General features: G+C 40.8%; 1 protein-coding gene across 3 annotated transcripts in view; it reads left to right on the top strand.

The window, feature by feature from the left end:
• The first annotated feature begins 5,557 nt into the window (after positions 1 to 5,557).
• LOC134530225 (NCK-interacting protein with SH3 domain) overlaps positions 5,558 to 12,098 on the top strand; it is a 42,258-nt gene continuing 35,717 nt past the window's right edge. The window contains exons 1-5 of one of the 3 annotated variants that reach the window (XM_063364898.1): positions 5,558 to 5,674; positions 6,565 to 6,749; positions 7,803 to 8,012; positions 9,422 to 9,649; positions 10,956 to 11,258. In XM_063364898.1, the coding sequence (XP_063220968.1) occupies positions 5,665 to 5,674; positions 6,565 to 6,749; positions 7,803 to 8,012; positions 9,422 to 9,649; positions 10,956 to 11,258 (936 nt within the window). In that variant the 5' untranslated portion in view covers positions 5,558 to 5,664. Of the gene's footprint in view, positions 5,716 to 6,564; positions 6,750 to 7,802; positions 8,013 to 9,421; positions 9,650 to 10,955; positions 11,259 to 12,098 lie in introns of all 3 variants that reach the window. The other 2 variants (XM_063364899.1, XM_063364900.1) reach the window with 2 other exon arrangements.

The raw sequence follows: 12,098 nt of genomic DNA, 5'->3' as shown, positions 1-12,098 counted from the left end.
TCGCAGCTATCGGAATCAACATTATCGGGTTGACGAAAAGTCTTTGTGGAAGTCTGGCAACGTAGCTTTTAGTGTTTACATCACTGGTAGAAGGCCAATCACAATGAGGGAAGGACCATTTCTCATAAAAGGGTATTAATTATTTAATTATGTTCATCTCGTTTCTCTAGTTGAAGGAAGTTTGGTGTATAAATATATAAGCAATAATTAAAAATGAGTTGTAAAGTTACGTGCCAGAAACGGAAAATTCTATGACTTGCATGATTAAAAAAAAATATGTTATAATCAGGGAAAAATAGTAATCTGTAATGCAATTTGACGTCGCACCGACGCTACCTTCAGCCGGTTCTCACCCGATCAGTGACCCTCCCGTTCGGAGCGCGCCCCAGCCACATCCGGAACGAGTCAAGTGAGGGATTCGTCACCTGACCTACGTAACAATTAAAACATAAGATTCTAATTACAAGGATATTGGTCAGTGCCATTAAATGAAATCCAGGATCTCATCAGTGTTAATGCTTGTATACAACAGTCTTCCATGTGACTATATTTTCAAACAGTTAATTATTAGTGATAGAAATATTAAGCCCTCAGCAAACAGTTTCCAGGTACTAATTTTTAATTAAGTACCTGGAAGGATGTATTATATAAAATTATAACTTTAAGATAAAATAAAGGTGTTGGCGCGCGGCACTTGGGGGGGGGGGGGACGAGTCCTCCCACCCCCGCGTGGCGGCCATCTTCGGCAGTCTTCGAACACTAGCGGCCGGGGCGGACGTGTGTCCCGTGAGTAGCTTACATTTTAAGTGCACCGATAAATCTTTATGTTCAGTAAGTAAATATATCACAACCTCGCTTTACCGCTGCTCACGTGTCCCTGGACCATTTTCGGCAGAGCCGGGCCTATCCCGACCGCCTTAACAAACACCCCGCGCAACCGCGTCACGGGTTAACTCACGGTACTGGCCGCCTCCGGTAACCATACCGACCCGCGAGACTGCCGCGGAGATTAGAGTAGTTTGCGTAACGTAATCATGTAGTGCTATGTAGTGATATGTCATAAACGTGTACCAGTGCTGTGTGTCAATCGTGCATAACGGCGCATTATTAAAATAATTCAGTCAAACTCGTGTGTAATTTCAGTGTCACATGTATAGGTATGCAGTCTCCTACACTGCCTAGGGCGCATCCTGTATCCACTCAGTAAGCCAATCACCACCGTAAGTCGACGTACCTAGCGGGACACGCTGGGGCAGCGAACCCACGAACCTCCTCACGGTCTAGTTCTTTCAAGATGGCCTGGCGCCCACCGGACAACGAATCTAAAGCTACGCCCTTAGCCCGCTAGGCATTACCCGTAACTATTCCATAGGGACGAGTGGCGGCAAATTTTGAACTTTATTTCTTGTTGGAAAAAGTACTACAAAAACACAAAAATTTCGAAAATATTTACAGACTCACGTTTCATTATTTTTTTTAGTAATTAAAATATTCTTATCGCTTAAAAATCCACATTTTTTTTAGTCTATAGTTTCTGCTTAATTAGCTCCAACTCATATCATATTTTTGTGAAAACTTTGAGGTGAAACTTAATTTTATTCCGTGTTTCTTGGTTCAGCAAATCATTTATGAATGTGTACATTAAGATTTTTATAACCACTGAAAGTCATTACAATATGCTAACATTAATGACAATTTATTGGCAATTATTTCAGGGTTAAATTTTTTCATTGTTTGGATTAGGGTTTTCTAGGTAACACTCCTTGTATTACCATAAAATCTTTCAGCAACAATCTGTTCTGTTATTATTTATTTAATAATACTTGTGTGGGTGCTACTTGCTGCTCTATGCTGACTTTTGTCGATACGAGTTTGCACTATTTCAGCCGCAGAACTCCTCGGTACGCTTGTCCCTGCTACTGCAGAAGAGTATGACACTTCGACTTGTGCCATTGTTGCGGGTTGTTGCAGTTGGCTAGCCTGTTCGCGAGGCCGCACGTCTGCCTACACATGCTCTTGGCACATAGCTGGTGAGGAGCAGGGTTGTTGGGGAGGGGGAAGTTGTCGCTTTTCGGAGCCTCTGGCTGCATGCGCCCATGCGCGGAGCTATGCATACTGCTTTCTGAGCTGCCTTATTCTCTCCGGCTTGTTTCCTACTTTCTACCAGCTTGAGAAACGTAGAGCACTGTCTCCAGGCCGTGGTGTGCTCTGTAGCCTTGCAATTGGTGCACACTTTTGGTGCCTCCTGAAGGACTGGACATTCACTGCGGGGATGCTAACTTGCAAACCTGATACACTTGGGGATCTCTGAACAGTTCCTTGTGGCGTGGCCGAATTCGCCACACCGCCTACAGAGCGAGATATCTTCCGTGCCAGTCGTGTACTTCTTAAACCTTATACCACTCGTGTAGTACAGGTGTTAAATGGCGTAAATGGCATGTGCTCTGGATGCAGCAGTGACAAAATATGACAAGGGCTCGTAGGTGACCTGCCCTGTCGTTCGATCGGTGAATCGAGCCTTCAGCTGTTTTTAGGAAGGCAACCTTAAAACTGAGTGAGGTAAGCTGCTCTGTGAGGGCATCGATGGGTGTGAACTTGCTTAAATTTGTGATGACAACCATATCGCCGAGCTCGCTGGACTTGGAGAAAGTGTGCGGCTCTCTGTTGGTTTTGAATCTAGCCATGTCTTGTCTTGATCTGCTTTTGATTCGAATGTGATGAGGACTTCATGTCGCTTGGTGATAGTCATTCGGTTTTGGCCAAAAACCGAAACTATGTTTCCTGTGACCTGGCTGTTCTTAATGACAAATGGGATGTGTTTGTAGCGCGGAGCCTCATCGTCTTCAGGGTTGTTTTTGTTCCCGATTGTTGCGCTGTTACGCCTGCGGGATTTGTACTCTACAATAGTGAAACCGTCATTGTTGTCGCTCGAGTGGGAGGGTGAAGCCCTGGTTTTCTTTTCGACTGTCTTCCGAATCGCTGTTTTCATGAAGTCGCTTTACTGCAGAGTTGCAGTCCATCTTCTCTCCGATTTTCGCAATCGCAAGGGGGGTTGCACCCAGCGTTCGCAAAAGCAGGGCACACAGCAGTAGTACCTTGACAGATATCCTGCATTGTCGATAGAGTTCGCCTATCGCACCTGCATACCCGACCTGATGCATAAAACACTTGGCACTGATCTGAACTTCCTTTATCTGGAACCAGCCAAGGCTAAGAGAAAGATAGTCCTTCTCAAACCAGTTCTCAGTATGAAGTGTCGGGAACGACGTGCATAAGCAACCTTAAGTACCCCATGATCCGAGTTGGGTGCTGCTGTAGCACCATGACTAGTGCAAACCCATTGTGTATTAAACGAAAATCTCTTCAGAATTAACTATATTAATTTCTAATAAGTAACTGCTGTCTCCAGCCACGTGGCCTGAACCCCCCTTGAGAACTGGCAGAGCATTAACATCAGTCAATTTCAATCTCGAGACAGCCCACACGATGACAAAATGTATATTGCTTCAAATCTATTTTTTTACCCAATTAATAGCTGAAAAAATCGTGTCCATAACTATTACCCAAATTCACAAAATTAAAACCAGAAAAATTCGTGATTTTGTTTCGCATTAGTCTAAAATTCAACAATTTTGCCTTTCAACAGAAAAAAAATTATCCATTAAGAAAAAAATTCTTTGGAAACCAATTGTCACGGAATTTTTTGTAATACTACCAGAAATATGCAGGTGTTTTCAGCTTATAATTGAGCAAATTAAGTTGATATAAGTTTTTGGCGCCGACTCACAAAGGAGGTGAAATTTTCCCTCCCTTGCGAGGTGGTCATGTTCGGCAGTCTCCAACCACTCCACACCGGGTCAAAACGTGTGTCCATGAGCAGCCTTCACTTTCGTTCCACCGATTGTTCACTCTGCACTTGATTTAATAATCAAACCTTCTTAATTCATTGCTGCTCACGTAGACTCGGCATGCATTTCGCGGACCCGGGCTTATCTCGACCGTTTCCTGGGCGATCTCGCACCGCGTCGCGGACCACGCAATTTACGGCACTGGCCGACTCCAGCCAAATCGTTTTCGTTAAGATCGCCGCGCATACGCCTGCCGGCCACAACCTCACATAAGTGTAGGCTAGAATTGAGGATCATGCTCATTGAGCCCTCCTAAGACAATTAACTTTCGGCGCTGGACATTTCCAGCGAACTAGTAATCACGTCCCCACGAGACTGCTACGGCAAATTCAGTCTTATGTTAGTGTCGTGTTTTGTTTTGTAATTAGTGTGTGTTAGTGTAATAGTAGAACGGCTCAGACACCGCATAGCGCATTATCATAGCTTTTGTAGCGGTTCTGCCATTGTGTAGTGTATGTGTAGGGAGTACAGCGTACCCATGCGTACCACCGGAGAAGTCCATTTATTAGAAGACAATTTAATATAAACTGTGTCGTCTACGATTATTCCGCACCATTCCGTCCTCCACACGGCCGAGCGGCCTCACAGCCAAGTAGGGAATTTCAGGGTAGATTTCCAGCCGCGTAACTGGCGGGGCACGCGGGGGCAAAATACCCACGACCCATCACCAACGGCCTAGTGTCCCACTAGCCTGGCGCCCCCACCCCCCCCCCCCGGACAAAACTGCACCGCGATTCCCATAGTGCCCGTCAGGTACTTCCCGGGCCTTCTACAGAAGCCGGGTGACAGCAATACAACATATAAAAAACGGTCTACCTTTCTTTGCATACCGGAAACACACACACTCATATATAACACTAATTTATTCTTCACCTGTATTGCTGATTACTGTTAAAACACAATATGTACTATAATACACAACACTGGCGGCGACTGGCAGTGACATCGCAGGCATGTTTCGACTGTAGCAAATGGTACAGACATGGCTGGGATCCAGACTTTAAATAATAGTCAAGGAGGTATGGCGTTAATAATAACATTGTTCTCCCTTAATAACCTATTTAATAGCTCATGCAGGTTTCACCATTTTAAAGAATCGTTGTTTGTAAACATCCCCCCCCCTTTTTTTTTTGTTAGACACGATTCTGATTGGCTGACTACATTCAACCTACAAACTATTTTAGAATATATTCTATATAAAAATATTTTATGAAAACTCACTATTAACAAATAAACATGACTGCACTAGCGACATTTACAGTTATGTCGAAAACTGGCAACATTATTTGACTAACTTTATTGGAAAGTGTTTGAAGCGAACATTTTAAAGTGATACAGGGCCTTAAGGACAGTATAATAAGTGTGATAAGGAAACCATAGAGCTCAGTGAAAACCTCTGAAAATATTTAAAAACAGTAACATGGTTACTGACTTTAACTTCAAGATAATTATGTTCAACCTCATAACTTTAGGTTTTCCATTGATTCCCGTTGAGACGTTTGACCGATCACTACCTCTGCCTACATGTATTATATAACAGATTACACTTCTTTGTAACATTTCTAAAATTTCCCAATTACAACCGCATTAATAGCATTATTTAACTTCCGTTTACAGAAGTGTTGGCTTTCCTGCACTTAGCCGCTAATGTTTACATTATGTTTTCGGTATGTCAACTGGAATCATGAGGTTAAGAGTTAAGATATTTTAGAAACAGGAATAGTCTGCAAAAGCTGAAAATAGCGATTAAATCAAGATGAATGAAAGTGAGTCGAATTTTGGAAGTTTGTACCATACCATAGGAAAAGTACGTTATTGATTAATTTCACATTACGTTAGTGGTTAAGAGGTTAAGACCACATTGATTTTTTTTGTTATAGTACATTCCTTAAAATTACAAAAATTTGCTTAAGCCAAACTTAAAGTTGTTAGTAAAATGCCCGTACTGCAGTGACATGGAAACATGATTTATCACGTAAACGTACGAATGAGCTGGACAATTCCCTGTTCTTCCGTTTATACGTTACTTAGTGCAACCAATGGAAGCCAAAAATAATATATTTAGTACAGTTACATTACGTATAAATAAAATAATAATGTGGTATTTTTGAGTAGGGTAATATCGGAAAACCTTTTTTAGTAGGTATTTTAAAAGTCGCTAACCTAACTTAACCTAATCAAAGGTTATCAAAATTTTCAAGTATTTTATGTAGCCAACATAACTTGATGAGTGTGCCTATGGCTCCATTGAACATTATTTTAATGTTTCATAAATATAAATGTACTGTGAAAATTTTCAGGCAGTTTTGATATCTTTGACTATCACTACTTGTTATGCACGGATTCTTTGAACTATGTAACTTAACACTTTTATGAACTCCATATTGCAAAATAATTTTTTTATTGAGTGTAATGTCTTTTCGACAGCATGGTAATTGAGAATGAAAAAGACACATATACTCAAATCAGGGATATTAAAAAGGAATCGGCTATAGCCTATGATATATAAAAAAACAGTATTCGTTTGGAGTGATTCTGGGAATGTGTTGAAAACCCAGAAATACCAGGCTACACACAGTATATAATATGTAGATAAATCAGTTATGGAGTATACATTAGACATTAATTTCATTTCCTCCCTTTCTTCTTGTTTAAGGAACCTACGAGTTCTTAAAAGCCTTGTATGGCTTCAAAGCAACATTTGCCAAAACCTTAAGTTTTCGAGAGAATGAGCTCTTCATATTCCATCCTCAGAATGCGAAAGACCATCGATGGTGGCAAGTAGTAAACATGAGCGGTCAAGTTGGCTTCATCCCATCCAACTATGTCTCTGTTATACAGGTGAGTGCTGTTGCGTTGCATGGTTTACAGTTTTGGTTAGACATTTCATGGACAAAGATGGTTTTTTTTTTTGCTTGTATCAACCTTACTTAATAGAATAGTCATTAGTAAGAGTGATTCGTTTGTAGCAATGCTGACAGGTACTCATGAATGGTGTTTAATGTATTATTAAATGCATCATTAAGGATCTCGCCTATCTGGGCACACAGATGTTGTGCAGAGCTTCATGATAACTTACCCGATTGGAGAACTGTTCATGATATCAGTGTGGTGTTTGTTTACGAAAAGCATTTAAGCATACGCTGAAGTTGGATTAGTAGCTCTGTCTCAGGTTTTGTTTTTAAACTGTATTTTTATGAGAATGAAAACGGCTAAAACCTGTGTTTTCAGATTGTTTTTTGTATGAAATATCTGGTACAGATTCTTGAAAGCATCAATGGATTTGCAGTACACTGTATCTTTATTTCTCCGCCATAAAATTTTATTGTTCCACTCGAGTATTATAGCTGACCTATGCTCGATTAAAGGACTGCATGCTAGTTCAGAAACTTTAGTTCAAGAGATGATTCCTGCTAGATGTACTTATCATCCCACCTCACTAACACAACTACACCCCTGACTAGGCGGGCCCCTTAATTATAACTTCCAGCCAGATTTTAGGCTCTCTTTCATAGCATGGAGAAGGGCTAGGTTGGTCTAGAGTGGTATACAATCACTTGCCTACCGTCAAGGCATCTGGATTCAATTCCTGGATTTTTTTTCACAAGTGGGCAAACGTGTCAAACATTGCAGTGGGCTGGAGAAATTGTCTTGGTGTACCTAGTGCCCCCCTCCCCTCCTTCCTACCTTTGCCGATAATTAGTTCTGTCAATACTCCGTTCTTGTCTTGTCTCTAATGACCCTGATGTCGGAGAGGTCTTATACGATATGAAACTTGCTATTGTAAGTTGTTGTACGTATCCTGAATGTAATGTGAAAGTAACAGTTCAGTTTGTGCCACACGTCCAGAGAGAGGGAGGGACTTGACGACGGTGTGCGGGGGTGTTTGCGAAGGTGAGCCCGCAGTGCTGCCTGGAGTTCCTGACGCACTGTGTCGGCTCGCTGCAGGCGGAGAGGGCCCCCTCGCCGGAGCGACAGGAGCTGCTCGAGCACCTGCTCGACAGGAAGCACGGGGCGGAGCTCGTGTGCGAGGCGGGCGGGGCCCCGCCCCCGGGCAGGAAGAAGGCCCCTCCCCCTCCCCCGGCCTCGACCACCAGGGGCACGGTGAGCGCGCCTAGCCGTTGTTACGAGGAACCAACTCACAGAAACTGAAAGCAGAGAGATATTTATTTCTCTATACCCTTGTAATATAAGTTATATATACTGGCCACACAGCAACAAGAGTACACACAGTACACACAATGTACACACAGAACACTCACCGTACACACACTACACACACAGTAAACACGATGGACACATAGGTATTACACCCTGTACACACGCAGTACACACCTAGTACACACACGGTATTCGCAATGGACACACAGTACACAGAGAAAGTTTGAGTAACATGTAGAATAAAATGTAAACATTGACCACATTGAAGGTTAGTTTCTTGTTACATAACACAGTCCCTTGTGTTCTTTACTTTATGTTGGTTTGTTTAAAAAACACAAACAGGTTTGGCTGATTTAAACCACAGTGGTTTAAAACATGGTTTAAACAATGTTTAAAATCAAATAGTTTTTATAAAAAAAAGCCAATTTTTGTTTGATATATTTTTCAATAGAATATCTAAATAATTTTTAGTGATACGTCTAATTCTACTCTAAAAACAGCAATAATTTGCTAATTAATCTCATTAATGTTTCTTGTGAAGTAAAGGAACAAATAAATATATACTAGTATATAGTTAATCAAAATTTTATTTAAATTATATGCATAAGTTATAAATTATACCCAGCTAAATACTCCTCTAAATTAAATTAATTAGTAAAATGTAATCAAAAGTATTAAAAAAAAAGGGGGGGGGGGGGTGTAAATAAATTTACTATTAAAAAAATTTTCCCATTTTGTGGTGCATGGAGAATTCTCCAGATTTGTTGGACTTCTGTTCTTTGAAGTTATAAATTTTCTGGTTCAACATGCAGAATGTTGTATGACTTTAATTTGAACATGCTGTGAACCAATATAACTTATGTAATAAAAAAAAATTTTAAAGCAAAAAACCTGTTTTTTCCAACCCTGTTTGCAGATATAAAACATAATAAATTAAAGCTGGATATTTTCCAACTGTATAAATACTTTTCTTAATTATAGATTTCATCTTAAAATATTGAGCTAGTTTTAAAATATTGAAGGCTATTTTTTATACCCTATAAGGACAAAGATGTTTCGGTTACTGCAAATGCTTCCTGAAAAAAAGGATATAGTTTTGCACAAACACATTCAAGGTTAAGTGAAAGGTGTGGTTGACATCAGAATGTGGAGAATTTTGTTTGACAGCTATTGATAACTATGTATTATTATTATTAGACTTGAAATAATATTTTAATACTGTTATTTTAAACTTTCCCACACCCTCACTTTGGTTGATACACAACAAGTTTGCATGTTGACAGACATACTGATAATTATGTGTACCTGCTGAATTTTTCATCGGTTACCTTTGACGTTTTTTGCTTGTACAGGAAGTGCAGCTTCCGAATCTCAATGAAAGTACGTGTCAGCTGCAGAGCTGCCCCCTCCCTTCAGACTTCAAACAGGTGCATGAGCTGATTCAAGCAGCTAAACCCATGCAGCTGAGTCCGAAAAACTCAACACCAGCTCAAGTAGACGCTGCTGCTGCTCGGGGGAAGATAACCGTGACCACCACTGTCGACACTGGTTCGGAAACTGTGTACCAGATGGTCGAGAAGGTGACGTGCCTTACATCTTGCATCTATTTGCTATTAATAAACCTTCTTTAGTTTGCCTTTTTGTCATAATGCGGTTTCAACTTAAGTTCAACTTAAGTACATGCATTTGATTCTATGTGAATTCCAGAGTCACTGTAGGATTAATGCACTTAAGAGGAGACACTTTAAAGCTGCAGTAGCCGATCAATGTAGGATAGATCAGACTATTCCCTTCCACTGGCAAGTAGTATTGTCTACCACGAATTATAAGCTTTTGGAAATGTTGAAAATAACTTAAAAGAATAGGCAGTAGATATACTGTAGAATATTGCAGTGAAATTTATCATGTTCGCTATTGTATTCACTTCGATTTTGTTTGCAACTACTTATGAATGTATATTTCATCTCAATAACTTTTAATCAAAAAACCTGAAGGTGCTCTTAAAAACAACTTGTTTGTGAAAGTGTGTACCTCAAACGTTAAACGAGCACATTTGGTATTTCCATTAAAAACTATACTGACATTCGATAATCTGAAAAAATCACTAATCCAGAATGTCTGTGGTCTGAAATATGCCTGATTAAGTACCTACCTTTCACTGTAGTATATCATATTTATATATAGTTTTGATTCCAATAGATCCTTGTAATATTAAAGCAACAGCTGATCGGGTAATATCCTATATTCAGGAAAAAAAACTTTTTCTAAAAAATTGAAATAAGTAAATGGATAAAGTTCTTTTCTTAACATATCGATTTTGATTTTGTAAGTTTGAATGATACAGGATTTCTTTAAGGGGCCCGCCTCGTCAGGGGTGTATGTGTGTTAGTGAGGTGGGATGATAAGCGTGACGCTCGCTGGTGCTTCTAGCGCAGTGTCTCCTCTGGACTGGCGCGCAGTCTTCTCGTCGTCACAGGATAACTGTGAAATTTGAGCGGTGACCGTAACATTATATGGCCCAGAAATGAAGATAAAGGTGTAATGCAAGTCCTTTAAGTGTTTTTAGGAATCTGTACTGATTTTTTACGCCTAAAAATTACTCTGAAAACATGTGTTTTAGCCATTTTAATTCTTCTAAAAATTCAGTTTTAAAACTTCATCCAAAATCGAAAGTACTTTTCGGCCCTCAACGAACTCTTAAATGCTTTTCGTAAACAGGCCCCACTCGGATATGTTGAGTGGTTTTGAAATCGCGTTGTTTTTCCTGAAGCTCTGCGCACAGTGTGTGTGCCCGGGTAGGCGGGGCCCTTAAGTGCTTAAGTGAATAGATTTAGTTTCCTTATTGGCCTCCACACACGGAACAGTGCGACCGGTGGCGTGCCGCAGGTGCGCCGGCACACGCAGCTGAGCCACGAGCTGTCGCGGGTGGCGGTGGGCGTGGTGGTGGCCAGCCTGCGCGACCTGCTCCCTCCCTCGGCGTCGGGGCACCTGGACGCCCTGCTCGCCCGCCTGCGGCAGCCCCTGTCGGCCCCCCGCCCGCACCTGGACGACACCCACGACGCCCGCCGCCTGAGGGTGGTCCTCGCCGAGCTCGCCTCCTGCAAGGACGACTCCCAGCAGCGCAGCTGGAGCCTGCACGAGGACGAGGCCGTCATCCTGGACTACCTGGCCGAGCTCGCGTCCATCCTGGTCCGTCCGCCCTCCCGCTCTCCTCCTCGGTTTCCCACTGAGTCTTCGGCTTTCAGGGACTTGTTGAAGATAACGTTCAGTGGCTGGGGTAATGCAGTCGCCAGCATGAAATGATTATTTCCCCCTCTGCTGTTACAGACTGGAGCCTGTCACTTCGTAACTGATTGTAACTGTTGAAACTTAAGAGTGGGTTATAATATAATGTTGATAACTTCCTACATTTGTTGGCAAAATCATTAACATTTGCATAAGTATAAATGTAACTATAAAATATTTACAGTGAAACCCGGTTATAATGTTCCCGCATATCATTTTTTCCCGCTTATAATGCCATATTTTTTAAGTCCCGACAATTTCCCCGTAAGATCGATGTATTTATTTCCCGTTTATAATATTTCACGGATTATGCTGTTCCCGCTTATAATGTTTGCTTTCTGTATCCAGTATGTGGTGCAAACGGTTTTATAAATGTAACTATTCCAACCATTATTCAACCAATTAAATTAAACGCGTGAATTAAATAATATCAACACATAATAATTACGTTTTTGTTTACAGTCATTATACCATAGATAGGAAACAGACAATACCATAGATAGAAAACAGACAAAAATAGATGGTTTTTATAACTAAATAATAACTGTAATGAGTGAACATTCAAATGTCAAGGGATTTTGTGTTTTCTTTTCCATTTTTTTATATATGATGTTTGGCAAAAATATTATTTCAGTATTAAATTTCATACTAAGTGCTATAAACTAGTAGGTTAAAAATATAGGAATTCAAATTGGGATATATTCTTTTTAACGTGAAATTAATTTACTTAGCTTAATGAGTCCA

Source organism: Bacillus rossius, chromosome 3 (genome assembly GCF_032445375.1).
Source record: "Bacillus rossius redtenbacheri isolate Brsri chromosome 3, Brsri_v3, whole genome shotgun sequence".
Taxonomy (NCBI): Eukaryota; Metazoa; Arthropoda; class Insecta; order Phasmatodea; family Bacillidae; genus Bacillus; species Bacillus rossius.
The sequence above is the reverse complement of the archived record's forward strand: the minus strand, read 5'-3'. Positions and strand labels throughout refer to the sequence as shown.